The sequence below is a fragment of the Callithrix jacchus genome, chromosome 22, assembly GCF_049354715.1.
Source record: "Callithrix jacchus isolate 240 chromosome 22, calJac240_pri, whole genome shotgun sequence".
Taxonomy (NCBI): Eukaryota; Metazoa; Chordata; class Mammalia; order Primates; family Cebidae; genus Callithrix; species Callithrix jacchus.
The window spans coordinates 32217936-32240918 of NC_133523.1; the positions used below are offsets into that span (position 1 = coordinate 32217936).

At 49.2% G+C, this 22983-nt stretch overlaps 1 protein-coding gene across 21 annotated transcripts in view; it reads left to right on the top strand.

Annotated features, from left to right (window-relative positions):
- The window catches only part of WDR62 (WD repeat domain 62), a 46156-nt gene that overhangs the window by 12279 nt on the left and 10894 nt on the right, over positions 1-22983 (top strand). For 9 of the 21 annotated variants that reach the window (XM_078359110.1, XM_078359111.1, XM_035284875.3 and 6 more), the window contains 14 exons: positions 296-478; positions 2006-2166; positions 3751-3940; positions 9638-9775; positions 11588-11766; positions 13129-13220; positions 15039-15164; positions 16451-16518; positions 16599-16720; positions 17928-18003; positions 18699-18810; positions 18901-18964; positions 20510-20632; positions 21863-21996. In XM_078359110.1, coding sequence (XP_078215236.1) covers positions 296-478; positions 2006-2166; positions 3751-3940; positions 9638-9775; positions 11588-11766; positions 13129-13220; positions 15039-15164; positions 16451-16518; positions 16599-16720; positions 17928-18003; positions 18699-18810; positions 18901-18964; positions 20510-20632; positions 21863-21996 — 1768 coding nt within the window. Of the gene's footprint in view, positions 1-295; positions 479-2005; positions 2167-3750; positions 3941-9637; positions 9776-11587; positions 11767-13128; positions 13221-15038; positions 15165-16450; positions 16519-16598; positions 16721-17927; positions 18004-18698; positions 18811-18900; positions 18965-20509; positions 20708-21862; positions 21997-22983 lie in introns of all 21 variants that reach the window. The other 12 variants (XM_078359106.1, XM_078359096.1, XM_078359099.1 and 9 more) reach the window with 5 other exon arrangements.

Consider the following 22983-nt stretch of genomic DNA (forward strand, 5'->3'; position numbering starts at 1 on the left):
CATCTCAGGGGCCCAGCTGCTGCTTCTGGTCCTGTTCTCAGGGTGCTGATGCACAGGCCCTGCCGGGAACCCCCTGACCCTGGGACCACCTCTCATTCTTGGACTGCTGCTGTTCAGCCCCTCTGACCAGAGGGGCAGGGCTCTACTGTTTTCTTTCCTTCTCCTCCATTTGGAAGAGCATCTTAGGTTTCTCCTGTTTAGTTGTGTCCTATCATCTGGTCATGCAGGGCCCATCGTGGCCCTGTTGGGGCTCAGCTGTGTGGACAGTATCTCACTATGCCCTCTGTGTCTCCAGGTGACAGGCACAGTACCCCTTGTAGGGCGCTCAGGCATACTGGGCGAGCTGCACAACAACATTTTCTGTGGTGTGGCCTGCGGTCGGGGCCGGATGGCGGGCAGTACCTTCTGTGTGTCCTACTCAGGCCTCCTCTGCCAGTTCAATGAGAAGAGGGTGCTGGAGAAGTGGATCAACCTGAAGGTACCACCCTCTCTCTCTGTCATCAGTGGGGCAGAGTCTTTCTCCAGGGCTGGTCATCATTATTGACCACACAGGTTCTGCTTATATGACTAGTGGTGAATGACTCCCACTCTGAGCTTCGGTTCCACATCTGTAAAATGGGAGTACTGCTGCCCTCCCCACAGAGCTGATAAGGAAGTCAGGTGAGATAATATAGGCAAGGCAGTGAGCACAGTGCTTGGTACCCTGAAATGGGCTCAAGGTGACAGTTGTTTTCCCATCACTGTTTGATCTGCTTCACATTTCTCTTCTCCTTTGAGCACTCTTGGCTGGTAGAAGACTGCATTTAAAAAAAAATTAGAGATACCATTGATTTAATAATTTTTTAGTCAAAAAAGACTAAACAAAATACACAAACTTTTATTTATTTTTAATTTTATTTTTTTGAAAAGGAGTCTCACTCTGTTGCCCAGGCTGGAGTGCAGTGGTGCAATCTTGGCTCACTGCAACCTCTGCCTCCCAGGTTCAAGCGATTCTCCTGCCTCAGCCTCCCAAGCAGCCTGGATTACAGGCACCTGTCACCACTCTCGGCTAATTTTTGTACTTTTAGTAGGGACAGGGTTTTACCATGTTGGCCAGGCTGGTCTCAAACTCCTGACCTTTGGTGATCCACTCATCTTGGCCTCCTGAAGTGCTGGAATTATAGGCATGAGCCACTGTGCCTGGCCATAAACTTTTAAACTAAAGCATGATCTATCAATACATTGCAGAGCTCCTTTCCTTTAGTATCTGAAGGTTTGAGTCCAAGCTGTTTTCCCATCTGGAGTCAGTTGCCCATTTGGCTATCAGCTGGAGCATTGTGGTTTTCTCTCCTGTTCCTGTCCTGCCTTTGTGACTCACTCTGGAGATCACCTTTGAGGTTAATAGCACGTGGAGGGGTTCCAAGCTTATCTCTTTCCTAGTTGGTTAAACCTCGTTTTGTCTTTTTCAACCAAGTGAAAAGCTCTCAGTAGATAGATGTTTAATTCCTCAGCACTAAATGACTCATAAATTAAGTCCTTGTAGATTTGGAAAAACTCCTTTAAGCTGTGTCTAGAGGTCTAGCACTTCCTGATAGACTAGACAGCTCTTCCTAGATACTGTAACCTTTTTCTGTACCACTTTGGAGTATAGTCCTTATGAAGTTATTTGGAAGCAATAGGGAATAAAATTTAAGCCTAAAATTCAACCCTTTTACTGCAAGTGACTTACTGAAGTTGCAGTCTGCCGAACAGATATTTTCCATACACAGCTACGGTTTCCCTGTAGGCAGCAGTGACAACTCTGTCCCCGTTCATGCTTCTGTCTGACTGCTGGCCCATGTCTTTCAATAGTAGCCATGTGTTATATCCTGATTTCAAAAATCTTAAAATATGCTAAAATGGGTGTCTTAGACCCAAGGAACTATAAGTCTTCTCTGAAGGCCTAAGGCTGCTCTATCAGTCCCCATGTCCCTGGGCCAGACCATGTGAAGCACCAAATCCACTGGGGTCCCCTTTGCCTCCACAGGTCTCCCTGTCTTCCTGCCTCTGTGTCAGCCAGGAGCTCATCTTCTGTGGCTGCACAGATGGGATAGTCCGCATCTTCCAGGCCCACAGCCTGCACTACCTTGCCAACCTACCCAAGCCGCACTACCTTGGGGTAGACGTGGCACAAGGACTGGAGCCCAGGTACTGCCCTTCAGGGAGAGGGAACTGGAGGGGCCCACCCAGAGTCTATCTGCTGGCATTCATCCATGCTTCCAGATCCATCCATCTGTCTGTCCATTCCACAAATACCCATCGTGACTCTCAGCCCTGGGTATTACAAAGCAGAAAAGTCCTTGCCTTCTGGGGCAAGCTTCAGTGAGACGTGAGGCTGGGTGGGGGAAGAAACAGTCAGAAAACAAAGGAATAAACAATATAATTTCAGATAGCAGTCAGTGTGTGAGCAGGTGTGAATGTGGTAGACTGTTTCCAGCCACATGGCTGACCCCTACTAAGCAGCTGCTAAGTGCCAGCCCTGTGCTGGAAGCAGGACACACCTATAATGAAGCAGCAAAATCTCTGCCTCTGTGCAGTCTAGCCAGGGGGTTCAATGATAAACAAGTACACCAAAAAGATCATTTCAGGTCGGCATCAGTGGTTTGGGAGTGCCCAGGGTGGACTGTGCTGATTGGGTGTCTGGTGAGAAGGAGCTGCTTATAGGTGTGTGGAGAGCTGGGTCCCAGCAGTATAGGTGACCCCCCACTGTACTTGTCATGTTGCAGGAATAGTAAGGGACTGTGTGGGCAGAGCCCAGTATGCCAGGGGACGATGGTGGGAGACGAGGCCAGCTTGGGGCGCCTTTAGTCTATCCTCAGGTCAGTGGGCAGCTGCTGGGGGTTTCAGGTGTTGGAGTAAGTGACCAGGCCTTACATGTTAGTTCCCTTGGCTGCTGTGTCGAGAGTGGATGGAAGCGCTAGGCTGTGGCTTGTCTTCCCCTTTGTTGCAAGTCTGTTTTATGGAATCAGGGGCTACCTAACCAGGGGGTGCCGGGTGCCTAGGGCTGCCTCTTTGTGGATTTCTGGATATTAACTCTTGGGTGCCTTTTCCACACCAGGGCCTGAACAGGGGAACTGGGTGTCATGAAAGAAAGGAGGGGTGAGCAACCCACAGGCAGTGTTGTGTTGAGTAGCAGGGTTAGCAACTCTGCTGCCTTCTGTTGTGCTGTGTGACCTCGGGAAGGTGACTATACATGCCTGTGCTTCCATTTTCTCATGTGTAAAATATAGCACCTAGCTCTTATCATGGTTATGAGAATTTATTGCAGCTAAAACGCTTGGCTAGCACAGTATAAATTCTCAGTAAACTGTAGCCCTTATAGGGAGACCCCAGGCCAATGGGCAGCTCCCCAGCCTCCTTAGGACATGGGCTTTTTGATCATGTGTTGGTGAGGCCAAGAAGAGGTGGGGCCTGAGATACATGCTTATTATCTTTCTATGCTTAGAGAGCAGGAGCTTGGATTGGGTGAAATGATGGGAGAGAAATGTTCCCAGGAATCAAAAATCCAGTTGCTCTCAGGGCCAGGCAGAAGCTTCCAGTTTGTATCCTCTACATGAGAAGCAAAGCAGAGGAAGAGAGAAAAGGGAGAAGTGGAATTGGAGCAGGAGAGATGCATGGCCACAAACACCACGAGGGATGGCATTGCCGGGGAGACAGCTCCATTGTCACTAGAGGTGGCTGTCACTACTCAGTGACAGTGATGGTGATTGATGACCCATGTGGCCTTGTTAGCTTCCTCTTCCACAGGAAGGCAGAAGCAATCTACCCAGATACAGTGGCACTGACCTTCGACCCCATCCACCAATGGCTGTCCTGCGTGTATAAGGACCACAGCGTCTACATTTGGGACATCAAAGACATCAACAGAGTAGGCAAGGTGTGGTCAGAGCTGTTCCACAGCTCTTACGTCTGGAATGTGGAGGTGAGCCCCTCCCTCTCTCTGCCCCTGCTCAGCCTCTGCACAGTTCCCCACAGAGTTTGGGAACCCATTCAAGTAATTCCTTCAGAAGATACTCATTGACCCTCTCCTATGCATTAGGCCCTGTCCTAGATGCTGAGGACACAGACAAAAACCCTGTCCTTAATGAGCTCACATTTGGGTGGGAAAGGAAACCTAGAAACATCATCAGTGAATAACACGCCAAGCCGCAGTAACTCTCTGAAGAAAAATGAGGCGGGGAAGGGAAATCCAGATGGGATTCTAGAGAGGAGCAAGATTAGGGAAGGCCTCCCTGAGGACATGACATTTGAGTTGGGACCTGCAGGAAGTTGAGGAGTGAGACCTACAACTGCTGGGGAGAACCACAAGCAGAGGCCCTACGGGAGGAACATGCACTGCACAGAGAGCTTTGCTGTGGAGGATGTTTATGTATTTCACTGTTTTTTATTTTTGTTTTTTAAAGTTGAAGGTGGGGCATGGTGTCTCACACCTGTAATCCCAGCACTTTGGGAGGCTAAGGTGGGAGGAGGATCACTTGAACCCAGGAGATTGAGACCAGCTTGGGCAACATAGGATCCCGTCTCTACAAATAATTTTTTAAAATTAGCCAGGCAGGCCTGGTGCAATGTAATCCCAGCACTTTGGGAGCCCGAGGTGGGTGAATCACGAGGTCATGAGTTTAAGACCAGCCTGGCCAAGATGATGAAACTCCATCTCTACTAATAATGCAAGAAATCGGCTGGACTTGATGGCTCACACTTGTAATCCTAGCACTTTGAGAGGCTGAGGTGGGCAGATGACAAGGTCAAGAGATCAAGACCATCCTGGCCAACATGGTGAAGCCCCGTCTCTACTAAAAATACAAAAATTAGCTGGGTGTGGTGGTACGTGCCTGCAGTCCCAGCTACTCAGAAAGCTGAGGCAGGAGAATTGCTTGAACCCAGGAGGCGGAGGTTGCAGTGAGCTGAGATCCAGCCACTGCACTCCATCGTGGGTGACAGAGTGAGACCCTGTCTCAAAAAAAAAAGGCCTGTACCCGGTGGCTCACGCCTGTAATCCCAGCACTTTGGGATGCTGAGGCAAGCAGATCAGCTGAAGTCAGGAGTTTGAGACCAGCCTGACCAACATGTAGAAACCCTGTCTCTACTAAAAATACAAAATTAGCTGGGCATGATGGCACATGCCTGTAATCCCGGTTACTCAGGAGGCTGAGGCAGGAGAATTGCTTGAACCCAGGAGGCAGAGGTTGCGGTAAGCCAAGATTGTGCCATTGCACTCCAGCCTGGGCAACAAGCGAAAAAACTCCATCTCAAAAAAAAAAGAAAAGGTCTTGTTTATTTTTTTAGTACAAATTAGTATTTCAAAATCACAGGTTGAGTGTTAGGGATGCTCATAGCTATTGAGCTGATGCTTCCAGAGCCTAGTTCTTAAGGACACAGGGAATGGTGGAATTCGAATATCCCCAGTAACTCATTTGCTTTTTCCCACAATAATGTGGGAAATGTGACAATCTGAAAATGACAAGTATTCAATTCTGAAGACAGTTAAAACAATTGTATTGTGTATGTTCTATTCTGTCCAATTTTTAAAATAATTTTACAGGATCTGAATATGTAGCCATTGTATACTATATTCTCTCCCTTTTGACCCCCATTTATTTTGGAATAGGGAATTTTATATATATACGTGTGTGTGTGTGTGTGTGTGTGTATATATATAAAATATATAGGGGTAAAATATACATGACATAAAATTTACCGTTTCAACTATTTTAAAGTGTACTATTCGGTGGCGTTTAGTACACTTACAATGTCATGCAGCCATCATTACTCTAGTTTCAGAACATTTTCATCACCCACCCCTCCCCCCCAAAAAATCCTGTATCTGTTAAGCAGTCCTCCCCATTTCCCATTCCTCCCATCCCTGGAAATGACTAATCTGCTTCTGTCTTTATGGACTTGCCTGTTCTGAATATATCTCTACTTTCTTTTTCTTCTTTTTTTTTTTGATGGGGTCTCGCTCGTCACCCAGGCTGGAATGCAATGACACAATCTTGGCTTACTGCAACCTCTACTTCCCAGGTTCAAGCAATTCCCATGCCTCAGTCTCTAGAGTAGCTGGGATTACAGGCACATGCCACCATACCTGAATTTTTTGTATTTTAGTAGAGACAGGGTTTCGCCATGTTGCCCAGGCTAGTCTCGAACTCCTCTGCTCAGGCACTGCACCCGCCTCAGCCTCCCAAAGTGCTGGGATTATAGGCATGAGCCACCATACTGACCTGAAATCGAGTGAAATCATAGAATATGTGGGCTTTTGTGCCTGGCTTTCACTTAGCATTATGTTTTCAAGATTTATCCATGTTGTAGTATGTGTTAGTACTTCATTCCTTTTTATGGCTGAATAATATTTCATTGTATGGATAGAACACATTTTGTTCTCTGTTCATCAGTTAACAGCCACTTGGTTTGTTTCTACCTTACAGCTATTGCGAATACCACTGCTATGAACATACAAGTACAAACTTTTTGTTTTTTGCGACGGAGTCTCACTCTGTCAGACAGGCTGGAGTGCAGTGGTGTGATCTCCATTCACCGCAATCTCAGGCTCCTAGATTCAAGTGATTCTGCTGCCTCAGCCTCCAGAGTAGCGTGCTACCAAGCCTGGCTGATTTGTATTTTTTTTTTTTTTTTTTTTTTGAGGTAGAGTCTCCCTCTGTCACCAGGCTAGTGTGCGGTGGTGTGATCTCGGCTCACTGCAACCTCTGCCTCCTGGATTCAAGCAATTCTTCTGCCTCAGCCTCCCCAGTAGCTTGGATTACAGGCCTGTACCACCACACCCAGCTAATTTTTGTATTTTTAGTAGAGACTGGGTTTCACCACATTGGCCAGGATGATATCGATCTCTTGACCTTATGATCCACCCACCTTGGCCTCCCAAAGTGCTGGGATTACAGGCGTGACCCACCATGCCCAGCCTATTTTTTGTATTTTTAATGGAGACAGGGTTGCACCATGTTGGCCAGGCTGGTCTTGAACTCCACCTCAAGTGATCCACCTACCGCGGCTTCCCAAAGTACAGGGATTATAGGCGTGAGCCACCACATTCGACCTTCTAGTTCTTTCTTTAAGTTACATCACTTTGTTTCTGAGTTTTTCTAGGTTGGTTTTCATTGGATCATTTAAAAAACATCTTTTACCTTTTGAGATAGTAAGTTATAGTTTTTATCTTTTTTGTGAAAATATGTTTCTGGTATTTTTTTTTTTGAGACGGAGTTTCACTTTTTTTTTTTTAAGAGTAACTATTGGATTTGACCTTGTTCCTTTCCTATTGTTCATTTTTATATGATACCAGGTTTTCTCAAATTTTAGAGGTTGGTGTGCTTCAGGACAGTTTTCCCAACTTCACAAGAAAGAACTCTTGTCTTCTGTTTTTTTGGCGGGGGACAGGGTGGCCTGTTTTGTTCTGTTTTGTTTCTTTTTGAGAGAGTCTCTCACTCTGTTGCCGAGGCTGGATTTCAGTGGCACGATCACAGCTCACTGAAGCTTCAACCTCATAGGCACAAGCAATCCTCCTGCCTCAGCCTCCTGAGTAGCTGGGACCGTAGGCATGCACTACAATGCCCGGCTAATTTTTTATTTTTGGCAGAGATGCGATCTCACTGTGCTGCCAGGCTTGTCTCAAACTCGGGCTCAAGCAGTCCTCTTGCCTCAGCCACCCAAAGTGCTAAGATTATATGCTTCCATTATTTTTATAGTGTATGTCAGCCTGCTTTCTGATACTTCCTTTTTATGGTCCTCTTTATGTGTTATGTCTCTCCTTTAATCTGAATCTCCTGTGTATTTCTTCTGTTCCTGTTTTTATTGATCAATTTTGTTTCTACTCTCAGCAGTTTCTCTTCAGTGTGGGGCTTTGTCCTGAAGGGGAGCCCTGACAGCTTAGTTTTGAGAGTTCACAGGATCTTCTCCGGTCCCTTTATGCCTTACCCCTTGCACGCAAGCATTGCTGGGGTGGATGAAACCCTCCCAGTTTCAGCTGCTGTTCAGTTTGGCCCAGTGTGCTTTCCAATGAACACCTGTTGGCTGCTTTGGAATTACCCTGCTGCTGGGTCTGTCAGATGCTTCGTTGCTTCTCTGTCTCCCACATGCATGCTGATGATATGTAGGTCTTGTGGCTGGTGGTGGTTTGTCCCACACACTTGTATTTTGAGGGTGATGGGAATATTTTGTCACTGAGTTCTGCTATAAATGTCATCTGTAAGTCTGGGTTTTGCTGTCTGGTTGATGTTTTTCTTATGTGGCGATTTTGGGAGATTAAAAAAATTAATGCCACTACTGTCATCTTCCCGGTTCTCAGTCTTCCATATTTTGAAATCTCTTTATATGATGGCTGTTTGTCCCTTTCAGCTTCATTTTAAATATCTTTAGTTCTGTCTTTCAGTTCACTTAATTTTCTCCTCAATTATATCTAATCTTTGGTTTTTAGTATGTTTTTTTATTAATTTCTAGAAGCAGTTCTATTTTGTTCTTTTTCAGCCCTGCTTAGTTAATCTTTATAATTTCTGGTTGGCTGCATACTTTTAATCTTGTCAAAATTATCTTTTAGGCAGGGCACGTTGGCTCACGCCTGTTATCACACTACTTTGGAAGGCTGAGGTGGACAGATCACAAGGTCAAGAGTTCGAGACCAGCCTGGCCAATGTGGTGAAACCCCGTCTCTACTAATAATACAAAAATTAGCAGGGTGTGGTGGCACACACCTGTAGTCCCAGCTACTCAGGAGGCTGAGGCAGAAGAATCACTTGAATCTGGGAGATGGAGGTTGCAATGAGCTGAGATCTCAGCACTGCACTCCAGCCTGGGTGACAGAGCGAGACTCTGTCTCAAAAAAATATATATATACTTATATTTTATATATAAGTATATATATGTGTGTGTGTGTGTATATATAATATATGTAAACAAATATAATATATGTAAATATATATCTTTTAGTGGTTTTTTTTTTTTTAAACGGGGTTTCACCATGTTGATCAGGCTGGTCTTGACCTCCCAACTTCAGGTGATCTGCCTGCCTTGGCCTCCAAAGTGCTTGGATTACAGGCGTGAGCCAGCATGCCTGACAAGTCTTTTAGTTCTTTAAACATGTCAGACGTAGTTATGTTCTGTCTGATAATTCCAATTTGGGTGTTTTTGTTTTGGTTTGTCTGTCTGTTTTGAGACACAGTCTCATATGTTGGCCAGACTGGACTTGAACACCTGGCCTCAAGCAATTCTCCTGCCTCAGCCTCTCAAGTAGCTGGGACTGCAGGCATGTGCCACCTCCCGACTTAATAATTTCAGTATTTGAAGTCTTGCTAGACTGTTGCTTCTGCTGCTTCTTGCTCATGGTACATTGTTTTCTTTTGTGCTTAGTGATGTTTGACTGAGTTCCACATTTCCCTTGGAAATTTATTTGAGGTTTTGTGTTAAGGCCTAAGCTAAAGGTGGGACATGTACAATATATGGTAGCATTTTCTGTCCTTTTTTTTGCCTTGTTAATTTTTAGCATAGAAAGTATTGCATGATACCTGTTTATCTGTAACTTACTTTTAAAAAAAATCTTTTTTCACGAAAATTCATCAGTAAGTCATAGTGCTATCATTGAGTCACCCTTTGCCTTGTCCTCTGGGAACTCTAGGTGTATCCTGAGTTTGAAGACCAGAGAGCTTGTTTGCCATCAGGATCCTTTCTGACTTGCTCTTCAGACAACACCATTCGCTTCTGGAACTTGGACAGCAGCCCTGACTCTCACTGGCAGAAAAACATCTTCAGCAATGTGAGTGGTTTCCTTTGTGAGCCATCTTTTTTTTTTGGAAATGGAGTCTTGCTCTGTCACCCAGGCTAGAGTGCAATGGCATGATCTCAGCTCACTGTAACCTTCACCTTCCGGGTTCAAGTGATTCTCCTGCCTCAGCCTCCCGAGTAGCTGGGATTACAGGTGCCTGCCACGGTGCCCGGCTAATTTTTGTATTTTTAGTAAGAGATGGGGTTTCACCACATTGGCTAGGCTGGTCCCAAACTCCTGACTTCATGATCCACCTGCCTTGGCCTCCCAAAGTGCTGGGATTACAGGTGTGAACCACTGTGCCTGGCGTGTGAGCCATCTTTCAGGAGGAATAAAGACCTACTGTAAGCGTGGATGCAGGGGCAGGAGGGCAGGAGGGACTCTGATGGACCCTAGATGTTAGGTTCCACCAAGGCAAGAACTGGCAGCCAAGGTGGGTCCCTCTCTGCGTCCCTTCCTCTTGTTTCTGTTTCTCCTCCCCCTCTGAGGTGGCATGGTCTGTTCCCCCTGATGCTCTGCCAGTTGGCTCCTGCTTTCTAGATGTTTGGACACAGCCACTCTAGGCAGCCCCAACATACCCAGCAGAGGTGAAATTGCTTCCTAAGTCTTGAGATGGAACTCCCTGGGAAAGCAGCTGATGAGCCCAGCCATTCTGGGGCTCCCCCTGTCCACTGGCTGCCACACAGTGAGGCCTCAGCAGGGTGCAGGCAGAATGCTGGCGAGAGCCATGATGGGAGGCTTGGGAGAAAAGTTTGCTGAAGAAATTTTGGTTACCATTGCGAGGCCAGCGAGGGAGCCTCTCTGGGAGCTGAGACCTGAGTCATGCATTCATTTATTCTGCAGATATTTATTAAGGTCCATGCCACATGCTTTGCTGCATGCTAGGGACACAACAGTGACTAAGACTCTTCTCCTGCCCTGTGGCACACACAATCCAGTGAGGGCAGACAGTGAACTGACAACCATTCATGTTATGCACAATCACAAGTGCGACAAGCACCATGAAATGTACAGGGTGTTAGTAGGACATAGAGCAGCAGCATGTGAACTTGTCTGGGACATCCGGAACAGCTTCCCGTGGAAGGGACAGCTAAGTTGAGATTAGGAGGAGTAAAGAGGGAAGGGAAGAGGGTCAATACTTAGGCATTAGCCTGTACGAAGGCTGTAGGGTGGGAAACAGCTGGGTGAATTGGAAAACATGAAAGAAGCCAGTGCAATTGGAACTAAAAAGGCCCTCGATGCAGGAGGCTATAGCAGGTGCACCTTTATTACTCCCCTCATTCCCCACCTAGTGCTACCATCGTCTCCTCTGTACCAGTGACATACAGGCTGTTTTTGGCTGCACACAATAGAAAAACTCAAAAGAAGAGGTAAAAGTTAGGCTTCTGACTCATAAAAGTAGTCTGAGTCTGAAGGTAACCAGTTTAACAATTCTGCAGGAAGCCCTTAGGGATCCAAGGGCCTTCCAGCTCTCTGTCATTTGAAGAAATAGCCTATGTCCTCATAATCCAGTGTAGCTGTGGGGCTCCTGCTCTCATATCCAAGTTCCAGGCTGCAAGATGAAGAAAAGACTTAGAAGAGTACATGCTTTCTTCATATTTAATTGTTCAGAATTTATTCACATATTCTCATCTAGCTTCAGGGGAGGTGAGGCGAGGAAATAATTATTCTGACTGTCGAAACTCCCAGCTCAAAATTAGAGTTGTGCTACTAATGAAGAAGAGACTGGCTGTGGAAGGACATGATTTCAGAAGTGCTTCTGAGCTACTTGTGGTACTGACCTCAACCCTGTCCTTCCTGCAGACCCTGCTGAAGGTTGTGTATGTGGAGAATGACATCCAGCACCTGCAGGACACGTCACACTTCCCAGACCGGGGGAGCGAGAATGGGACACCCATGGACGTGAAAGCCGGGGTGCGGGTCATGCAGGTCAGTCCTGACGGCCAGCATTTGGCTTCAGGCGACCGAAGTGGAAATCTGAGGCAAGTGGGTCCTGGCAGTGTCCAGTGTACACCTCCCAGCTCCAGCCCGGGTTCTCAGGGCGGTGGGCAAGAGCCCTGGCCTTGGCACCTCCTGCTGCCCATTGGGAATGAAGGGCTGTGAATAGCAATCTGGTAACCTGCCACCCTTTGGAACTTAAGCTCGGAAGGGGTTTCCAGAAGGGCTAGAGCAGGGTAGCTACGAGGACCTCAGCAGCTGAGGTGTGCAGACTTTGCCTATAGAGTAAACAGGCAAACTCACATGACTCTAGGGCAGAGTGACACTTTCACCAGCCACATAATACCAGTGCCAGCTGGAAGAGGGTCCTGGTGGCCCTGAGAGAAGGGCCATGAGGGTGGGATATCTGAGAGTTCAAGCTGCTCATGGCGCCCTGTTGAGGTTCGTCAAGATGTTACCAACCCAGTAGGTGCTAGTGGGACATAGGCCCTGTCATCTAGGGCCAGGTTTAAGGTGACAAATGACAGCTGTGACCACCTGGGTGTTGGAGCCTGGGCAATGGAAGAGAGTGGGGGGAACTAGAGGAGACATAAAGGGGCAGCAGCCACCAGGCAGTCCCAGGAGAGCAGGTTCCAAGTTATCACATCTTCTTGTTGTCAAGAAGAGCAGGAAGTGCTGAATTTTTTTTTTCTGTGAAATTGTATAATTTTTAAATACATCTGTTTTGATAACACTCACTGTGTGAGACCAGCTCTGTGTCAGTGGGCTCGTCACACTGACATGGCACTGTCCAGAGTGACAAAACGGTACCAAGAGCTAACATGGGATAGCACTCTTCTCCCTTGCTGAGCGCTGGCCTGAACACTGTTGACCAATTTAATCCTCTCACCAACCCTCTGATATAAACATTATTGGCACGAAGTGTCTGGACCAAGATCACACGGGTAGAATGGAGAAGCTGGGATGACCTGATGACTGATTTCATTTGGGGAGAATGAGGAAGGTCTAGATTTAATTCTCTTTTAAGAATGAGAGACTGGAATCAAATGTTCTCATCCATACTCCTATGCTGGACTATGGTCTCCAGCCCCACCCCAGGGACCACCTCTGATGCAGCCCTGCATGTGTGCCTGCCCCTCTATAGGACTGTCCTAGGTCCCTGGGGCTATGTTCTGGCCCATACACCATAAGGGGCTGCTATCTGCTGAAGCGCCCCCTGGCTTAACATGGCTCCCTTTACGATGGCAGTTTTCTAAATGAGAAAAGTGGTTGTGCATCTGTAGAGTATTTGGCCATGATAAGGGGTTCTTATGTTGCTGGCCTGGCCATTCTGACCTTTCCTAGTAGTGGCAGAGCGCAAGGGGGCTGGGGTGTGGGGGCTTTAGCAGGCAGTCTATGTCTCCCAGGATCCACGAGCTGCACTTCATGGATGAGCTGGTCAAGGTGGAGGCCCATGATGCTGAGGTGCTGTGCCTGGAGTACTCTAAGCCGGAGACCGGTGAGCCCACAGTGGGGATGGAGTGGGTGTCAGGCAGGGAGGAGCCACCTTGGCAGAGCCACAGAAAGGAGTAGTTGGTGTCTGGTGGGACTGTGGATGGCAGCTGGGAGTCTTGTGTTTGGTAAGGGCCCCTGTTGCTGGACCCCGAAACCAGAGCGGCTGGGACTCAGCTTGACTTGCCCGCTGCTGGTGCCAGCCCCCAGCCAACACGGTAGATGTATGAATGAGTGAATTCTGAATGAGCTCATCCTCTACTGGAGAAGATAGATTGATTGTTAGGCATTCTTTTCTTTTTTGTTTTTATAAATTTTTTTGTATTTTTAGTGGAGATGGGGTTTCACCATGTTGGCCAGGCTGGTCTTGAACTCCTGACCTCGGGTGTTCCACCCACCTCAGCCTCCCAAAGTGCTGGGATTACAGGCATGAGACACCGCACCCAGCCTAGGCATTATTTTCAAAAAATTTGAAGCTTATAGAAATATTGGGAGAATATTATAATGAACACCCACCCACCTGGGCTTCACCCAAATTCCTCAAATTTTTTTGTTTGTTCTTTTTTTGAGATGGAGTCTCGCTCTGTCACCCAGGCTAGAGGTCAGTAGCACCATCTTGGCTCACTGCAACCTTCGCCTCCAGGATTCAAGTGATTCTCATGCCTCAGCCTCCCAAGTAGCTGGGATTACAGGCATACCACCATGCCTGGCCAATCTGTATTTTTAGTAGAGATGTGATTTCACCATGTTGGCCAGGCTGGTCTCAAACTTGACCTCAGGTGATCCATCTTCCCTGGCCTCCCAAAGTGCTAGGATTACAGGGGTGAGCCACCGTACCTGGCTTTTTTTTTTTTTTAATGGGACAGAGTCTCACTCTGTCACCCAGGCTGGAGTGTAATGGCACCATCTCGGCTCACTGCAACCTCCTTCTCCCGGGTTCAAGTGATTCTACTGCCTCAGCCTCTCGAGAGTCACTGAGATTACAGGCACCCCCCCCCCACCACACCCAGCTAATTTTTGTATTTTTAGTAGAGATGGGGTTTCACCATGTTGGCCAGGCTGGTCTCAAACTCCTAACCTCAGGTGATTTGCCTGCCTTGACCTCCCAAAGTGCTGGGATTACATGGCATGAACTACCATGCCCGGCTCCTCAAGATTTTTTCTAGGCTGGACACTATGCCTTAATCCCAGCACTTTGGGAGTTACGGAGTTGGTGGAATTAGGTCCTCATGTGATTTTCCCCATGCTCTTCTTTCATTCTCCCATGCCCCATGACCTGTGCCCCACCAACTTGTCTTTATACATCTCTTCACTCAATTTGCCTCTCCTGATCTCCTCTCTGCCTGGGGTCATGTTGTTAAGCCTCAGGCATAGCAAGTGACCAGAGTAGGGAAGGCTGGTGGCAGATGCGAGTCTGGCCACAGGCAGTCAATAGGACCTGGGCAAGGCCCAGGTAGCCTGACCTCAGAGGGTGAAAGGGCAGTGGTTTCAGGAGAGACTGAGAGGTTGCCAGGGATTTACCTGGTGTGCCAGGGAGTCGGACCCAGCAGGCAAGAGTGCTTGGCTCTGCTGGGGTGTCTGCTGTGGCTGTCCCTGGAGGAGCACCCATTGAGACTCATCCTCCCTGAGCTGGTGGTGAGGAGGTGAAATGTCAGGGTGTAAGGGCCCTGGGAAAGACCACGCAGAACTGAGGAAGTGACCCTTGCTGGGCTTGGGCCAAGTTGGCCCCCTTCTCCAAGACTGGGCAGCGCAGTCACACTGCCCTTTGGGAGGCCAGGGCACCCAGGCAGCCTTCAGGAACCAATCTCATCCTTTCCTCTCACAGGGATGACCTTGCTGGCCTCAGCCAGTCGGGACCGGCTGATCCATGTGCTGAACGTGGAGAAGAACTACAACCTGGAGCAGACGCTGGATGACCACTCCTCCTCCATCACCGCCATCAAGTTCGCTGGTGAGCCCCTTCCTTCCTGCTCCCTGTGCCCTGCTAGCTACCCTGCTAAAAAAGGATTTGTTCTTTTAACTCTCCTGTCAAATAGTATCCAAATAAGTGAATACAGTGTCTGTATACAACATAAAGAATAATGACCTGGGCAGGGAACGGTGGCTCAGTCCTGTAATCCCAGCACTTTGGGAGGCTGAGGAGGGTGGATCACCTGAGGTCAGGAGTTCAGGACCAGACTGGCCTACATGGTGAAACACCATTTTTGCTGAAAATAAAAAATTAGCTGGACATGGTGGTACACCTGTAATCCCAGCTACTTGGAAGGCTGAGGTGGGAGAATTGCTTAAACCTGGGAGGTAGAGACTGCAGCGGGTCATGCTTCCTCCCCTATATGGGGCTTACTCCCTTCTGTGAGCCAATGACTCTCCTTGAGCAACATCTAATATTTGTATGTCAGGCCTGGACCGTCTCTCAAATATTCTGTCATGAAGGAGCATGTCTGATGTGATGAGACCCTAAGAGTTTTATATTTGTTCTGCCTTTTCATTCTCACCAAACTCTTATTCTGTAAAGAAATGAGAATAGTAAAAGCAAGAATGTTTATAGTACTTGCCATGTTGCAGCCCCTATTCCAATGACTTCATACTACTCTCCAGGGAAGGGACTGTCACGACGCCCATTGTATGGACAGGAAGCTAAGGCTCAGAGGGGAGGCCCAGGTTCAGAGCTGTGTTTAAGAGCTTTGACTCTAGCACCAGAAAATGCCTGAGTTCAGTCCTCTCCCTGTCCTCTCTGTGTACCTTGGGACAAGGACTCTGTGAACCTCTGTGTTCACGCTTGTCCAGTGGAATGGGTGGTGAGCATTCAGGAATACTAGGCCCATGCATGGGGACTGGCCGGCTCGTTTGGATCTTGAAATTGATCTTGATGGCATGAGCCTCCCAGCCTGTCTCCACTGGTCCCTACTATAGTCCTGCCTCTACTCTGCTACTCAAGTCACCTATCTCAATCCCAGACTGGAGAGAGTGTCCCCTCTTTGTCCCCAGCCTTTGTTTCCCTATATGTCCTTGCTCTGCAGAGCCAGCCTTCCCCACAGCTCCACCTGTGCTCCCTCACACACACAGCTCATATCTCACAGAGTCCCATCCAGACCCAGCACCCACCTCACCTCCTCCAAGAAACCTTCCTAGATCCCAGTACAATTGATTGAAGGCCCTTGCAGTGGAGGTCCCCAGCTAGGAGCCCCTGCCCATGTGGCCCAGCCCTGCCTAACACACAGCCACTTCCTCCCCCAGGCAACAGAGATATCCAGATGATCAGCTGTGGGGCTGACAAGAGCATCTACTTTCGCAGCGCCCAGCGGGTAGGGTGGCATGGCCTGCTTGGGGACTGGGGTGGGGGGGTTATCAGGGGCATTCTCTGAAGGTCCTGCCACCCTGCCAGGGTTCGGATAGACTACACTTTGTCCGTACCCATCACGTAGCAGAGAAAACCACCTTGTATGACATGGACATTGACATCACCCAGAAGTATGTGGCCGTGGCCTGCCAGGACCGCAATGTGAGGTAAGGGGTGGCCTTGGGCCCTTAGCTGGACTGGGCCAGGCTGGTTTCTGAACAGGCACCGGCCTGGTCTGCTTTGTCCTAGGCTGGCTGCTTTCCTCCCTCTGTTCCTCTGGTCCCCAACAAGCTGGGAGGGGATTGAGGGATCCAGCAGGTGTTTCTTGTTTCTTGTTTCTTTTTTTATTCTGTTTTGTTTTGTTTTTTTGAGGCAGAGTCTCACTCTGTTGCCCAGGCTGGAGTGCAGTAGCACCATCTTGGCTCACTGTAACCTCCACCTCCCAGGTTCATGTGATTCTCTTGCCTCAGCCTTCCAAGTAGCTGGATTACAGGTGCCCGCCACCATGCCTGGCTAATTTTTTGTATTTTTAGTAGAGACAAGGTTTTGTCATGTTGGCCAGGCTGGTCTCAGACTCCTGACCTTGGGTGATCTGCCAACCTCAGGTTATCCACCGACCTCAGGTGATCTGCCCACCTCAGCCTCCCAAAGTGCTGGGATTACAGACGTGGGCTACCGCACTGGGCCGCTACCTGGTATTTCTCAGAAGTTGGGCTCTCCCAGGTCTGGTCTCCAGGTCAGCAGAGGGCTTCCTTCCAGCTCTCCCCAGAGCCAGTGTGGGATGACTGAGGTGCTAATGTGGCACATAAACTCCTGCATTCATCCGTATTCTCTGAGCGCCTAGCTGGGCTAGATGGCGTTGGGGTCATGGCAGTGGCCAGGATAGCCCCAGGCCCTGGACTTCGCAGTCCAGTGGAGGGGACATGGCTACCTCACAGCCACAGACAGTGACAGCACAGAGTGGTCAGAGATGGCAGAGCCCAGGGGCCCTAGGGAGATGCCCGACCCCATCTGGGGATCAAGCAGGACTTCCTGGAGGAAGAGACATCTGAGCCTGGGGAGGATGTGGAGGAGCGAGCCAGGGGAAGGCAGAGGGCAAAGGAGTGCAAAGAGGCTCTGCACCTCCTTCCTGACTCCTTATGGGGTGCTGGGCACTGAGCTTGCAGTTTGTAGGGGAGATGGGCATTAACTCAGCGGGTACCCCAGGACACAACTTGAGCTTGAGATGGGGTTTCAGTTTCAGTTTAGGCATCAGATGGGAATAGGAGATAGCAGGGGGCTTCCAGGGGAGGGGAGGACAGCAGGAGCCAGAGGGTGAAGTGGTAGGGCGGGGGCTGGGACCCTGTTTGCCACAACATGCCCCTACTTCCCCAGAGTCTACAACACCGTGAATGGGAAGCAGAAGAAGTGCTACAAGGGCTCCCAGGGTGACGAAGGGTCCTTGCTGAAGGTGAGGATTTGGGGCCCCCTGTCTGCTGCCTTGATGGGCCACCTAGTATGACGGCCCACACCTGAGACCTGTGCCCTTGGTGCTTCCTCAGTGCATTGCACTGGCCAGCACCTTCTCAGGCCTGGATAAACAAGGGTGGTTGCGAGGGGGTGGGGAGAGTGACCCCAGCTGCATTTCCTTTATTTACTGAGCCTTTACCCAAGTGGGGCGTCTAAGTTGGTTCCATTTTGAGTGGCAGCAGGGTATGGTGGAAAGAATCAGAGGCATGGACTCCTCTCCTGTCTTGCCCACACCAGCCATGATCACTCAGGACAAGGGGGGATCTTCTCAGAGCCTCTGGTCTAGGACAGTTATGGGTTCAGGCTCTGCCTCAGGTTGACTGTGTGACCTTGGGCAAGCATCATCTCTTGAGCCTGTTTTATGCCCTGTAAAATGCATGTAAAGACAGCTTGGCTCATGGACTTGTTCTCTGCATGAGTTCATTTTGCACACCTTCAGTGCTTAGCACAGGGCCTAGCTACTGTTGTTACTGCTGCAGTGGTGGTTCATTTCTTCACCTGCTGAATGGGAGTGGGAGCTGCTGCCCTACCAGGGTTCCATGTGCTGTGCATCCAGCATGGGGGAGGTGGGGCCCAGGCCTCACCATAAGGAAGAAGCAGGCAGCTGGAGTAACATGTGGGCCCCTTTCCTGGCAGGTCCATGTGGATCCCTCAGGTACCTTCCTGGCCACTAGCTGCTCTGACAAAAGCATCTCAGTGATTGACTTTTACTCGGGCGAGTGCATTGCCAAGATGTTTGGCCATTCAGGTGGGTGTGCCTCACTGCTTGGGATGCCTGCCCACCCACCCACAGCCTCTGACTCCGAAGGCAAGTGCAGCCTCTCTGCTTTGTTTGCAGAAATTATTACCAGCATGAAGTTCACCTATGACTGTCATCACTTGATCACAGTATCCGGAGACAGGTGGGACAGGCCTGGAGACTGCCCCTGGCCAGGCCTCCCTCTGGGAGTGGGTGGGACATGGACCATGGGAGAGTTGTGGCTCAGATACCATGACCACTTCACTTAGCCTGCCTGTGTAGAGAGCATTTCTGAGCTGCCCAATTTGGATTGTGTGAGTCTTGGTGTCACACCCAGCTGCTAGTTCAGATCCCAGCTCTAGGCTGGGCATGATGGCTCATGCCTATAACCCCAGCACTTTGGGAGGCTGAGGCAGGTGGACCACTTGAGCTCAAGAGTTCGAGATCAGCCTGGGCAACATAGCAAAACACCATCTCTACAAAAAATTAGTCAGGTGTGGTGGCACATACCTGTAGTCCCAGCTACTCAGGAGGGGAGAGACATCCTAAACCTGGTAGGTAGAGGTTGCAGTGAGCCCAGATTGTGCCAGTGCACCCCAACCTGGGTGACAGAGTGAGTCCCTGTCTCAAAAAAAAAAAAATCTAGGCCAGGCACAGTGGCTCATGCCTGTAGTCCCAGCACTTTGGGAGGCTGAGGCAGGCGGATCAGCTGAGTTCAGGAGTTGGAGACCAGCCTGACCAACATGGAGAAACCCTGTCTCTATTAAAAATACAAAATTAGCTGGGCATGGTGGTGCATGCCTGTAATCCCAGCTATTCAGGAGGCTGAGGCAGGAGAATCGCTTAACCCAAGAGGCAGAGGTTTTGGTGAACTGAGATTGTGCCATTGCACTCCAGCCTGGGCAACAAGAGCGAAACTCCATCTCAAAAAAAAAAAACACAAAACAAATCCCAGCTCTGTAACTTATTTTCTTGTCACCTTGAACAGGTTGTTTCCCCTCTCTGAGCTTCAGTTTGCTCCTCTGTAAATGACAACATCGTTTACCTTGAAAATTGTATGGTGAGGCTGGTTGTGGTGGCTCATGCTTATAATCCCAGCACTTTGGGAGGCCGAGGCGGGTGAATTACCTGAGGTCAGGAGTTCCAGGCCAGCCTGGTCAACATGGAGAAACCCTGTCTCTACTAAAAATAGAAAAATTAGCTGTGTGTGGTGGTGCATGTGTCTGTAGTCTCAGCTACTCAGCAGGGGCTAAGGCACAAGAATGACTTGAACCTGGGAGGTAAAGGTTGCAGTGAGCCATGATTGCAACTCTGCACTCTAGCCTAGGCGACAGAGCAAGACTCCATCTCAGAAAAAAGAAAAGAAAATTGTATGGTGAGAAATGAATGAGATGATACACATATATTCTTTGGCACATGGGTGGTGCTCAAGGAAGTCCCATTTGTCACTCCCTTTGATTTACTCCAGTTCTTTCCCACAGCCCCCTCCTTAAGTCTTGATGCCTCCCTAGTAGGCCCTGGTTTGCTGGCATGCCCCAGACCTGAAGCCAAGGGTATGGATGTGGCGAGTCTAGCCCCCTGCACTAAGCTGATGCGGTGTGCTTTCCAGGAGCATCTGGAGGACGGGGCCTAGGCTGCAGGTCAGTGTGGCAGTGGTTCCCATGTTCACTCTTCCTCCGCCTTGTGTGTGTCTCTTCGGCCCCTGCAGCTGTGTGTTTATCTGGCACCTGGGCCCGGAGATCACCAACTGCATGAAGCAGCACTTGCTGGAGATCGACCGCCGGGAGCAGCAGCAGCACATGAAGGACAGGAATTGGAGTGGCCACCCCAGGTCCTGGCAGCCCCTGTCCATCTACCAGAGGGATGAGTCCATGCCTGGGCACCATGGAGTGATGCTGGGGATATGGTAGTGGCCAAGACAGCCCTGGGCCCCGCCCTTAATACACTTGCAGCTGGGTAGGGGAGACAGATTTTGAATATGCAGTTATAGTAATACATCCAAAAAGTTTTTGTTTATTTGTATTTTTTTTTTAATTTTCATAAATAATGGAGACAGAGTCTTGCTGTGTTGCCCAGGCTTGTCTTGAACTCCTGGGCCCAAGTGATCCTCCCTTGTTGGCTTCACAAAGTTCTGGGATCACAGGTGTGAGCCATGATGTCCAGCCATAAGAAGGGTATTGAAGTGGAAAAGCGAAGTGTTTGGCAAGCGTCTGAGCACTGTGATGGGGCATACCCCAGGCAGCTGTGGGAACAGAGGGGTCCCTGACCAGCCAGCCGAGGGGAGGGGTGGGCAGGGAAGGGGTCTGAGGGGAGGGCTGCAGTGGGCCACAATGTTCTCTTACTCCATGTGAAAGCTGTAGGTTCGCTTCTTCGAACGTCTAAACATACTTCCTTTTTAAGTCTTTAAGTAGCAAAGCCAGTTTTATTTTCATTGAACTCATGTTCTACTTTTGGATTTGAGGTTTTGGTTTGGGTGTTGCTAATTTTGAGTGGGAGGTTTTTTGGTTTGTCTTCTCCCCTGCCTCTGAGTGTGTCTGTCATTGCCATTGGCTCCATGTGGCTCCCAGGGCACTGTGGGGACCAGGCCTTGGCATGGGCCACTGGTCCTGAGGTCCTAAGGTGCTACTGGAGATACCGTTTTGGTTTTGAGGCTCACACTCCAGCCCCAGGCTATGAACCAGGGCCCTAGCTCCAGTGCCTGCCTCACGCCAAGGATGGTTTAGTTTCCGGCACTCAGGAGGAGCCACTGTCCTTGCTACCACCTACAGGGAGCCCAGTACAGGACTGCAGTCCCACTGTCTGCTTGGCTTTCTGTCACATTGCTGTGGCCCTAGGAGAGTTTATGTTCGTTTGGAGCCCAGTCCTTGTTAGTCTCATGAATTGTGATGATGTGGTTCTAGTGGGGAGGCGGTGTCCAGTGAGAGACTCGCCAGCACCATCTTGACCAGCAGCTAAGAATATGTTCACATGGAGCTTAGCACAGGTCTGGGCCCTAGGCAAGCCCCTACCACCAGCCCATTTGCCTGTATTCTCTCCTTACCATCCTCATTCCTGGCTTTAGGCAGGATACGTATGCGTCCACACCTAGCGAGATTCGTTCGCTGAGCCCTGGAGAGCAGACAGAGGATGATCTGGAGGAAGAGTGTGAGCCAGAAGAGATGCTAAAGACACCATTCAAAGACAGCTTGGATCCAGGTTGGAAAAAGGGCACTATTTTTAACTATATCAGTGAAGGGAATTATTGCTGGGTTTTGCCCATGACTTTGTTTACAGGGCCTGGCACATATTAAAACTCACCAATCAACTGGGCATGGTGGCTCATGACTGAAATCCCAGCATTTTGGGAGGCCAAGGCGGGTGGATCACCTGAGGTCAGGCGTTCCAGACCAGCCTGACCAATATGGTAAAACCCCGACTCTACTAAAAATAGAAAAAAATTAGCTGGGCGTGGTGGTATGTGACTGTAGTCCCAGCTACTAGAGAAGCTGAGGCATGAGAATCGCTTGATCCTGGGAGCCGGAGGTTGCAGCAAGCCAAGATCATACCACTGCATTCCAGCCTGGGTTACAGAATGAGGCACCATCTCAAAAAAATAGTAATAAAAATAAAATAAATAAAACTCAGTAATCAGGCTGAGCATGGTAGCTCACACCTAGAATCTCAGCACTTTGGGAGGCTGAAATGGGAGGGTCACTTGAAGCCAGGAGATCAACCAGCCTGGGCAACATAGCAAAGCCAATCTCTGCAAAAAAAAAAAAAAAAAAAAAAAAATTAAACAACAAATTAGACGGGCATAGTGGCACACATCTGTAGTCCCAACTACATGGGAGGCTGAGGCAGAAAGTTCGCTTGAGGTCAGGAGTTTGAGACCAGCCTGGCACATAGCAAAACCCTATTCCTACAAAAAGAAAAAAATTGGGCCAGGCGCGGTGGCTCACGCCTGTAATCCCAGCACTTTGGGAGGCCGAGGCAGGTGGATCACGAGGTCAAGAGATTGAGACCATACTGGTCAACATGGTGAAACCCTGTCTCTACTAAAAATACAAAAATTAGCTGGGCATGGTGGCACATACCTGTAGTCCTAGCTACTGGGGAAGCTGAGGCAGGAGAATTGCTTGAACCCAGGAGGCAGAGGTTGTGGTGAGCTGAGATCACGCCATTGCACTCCAGCCTGGGTAACAA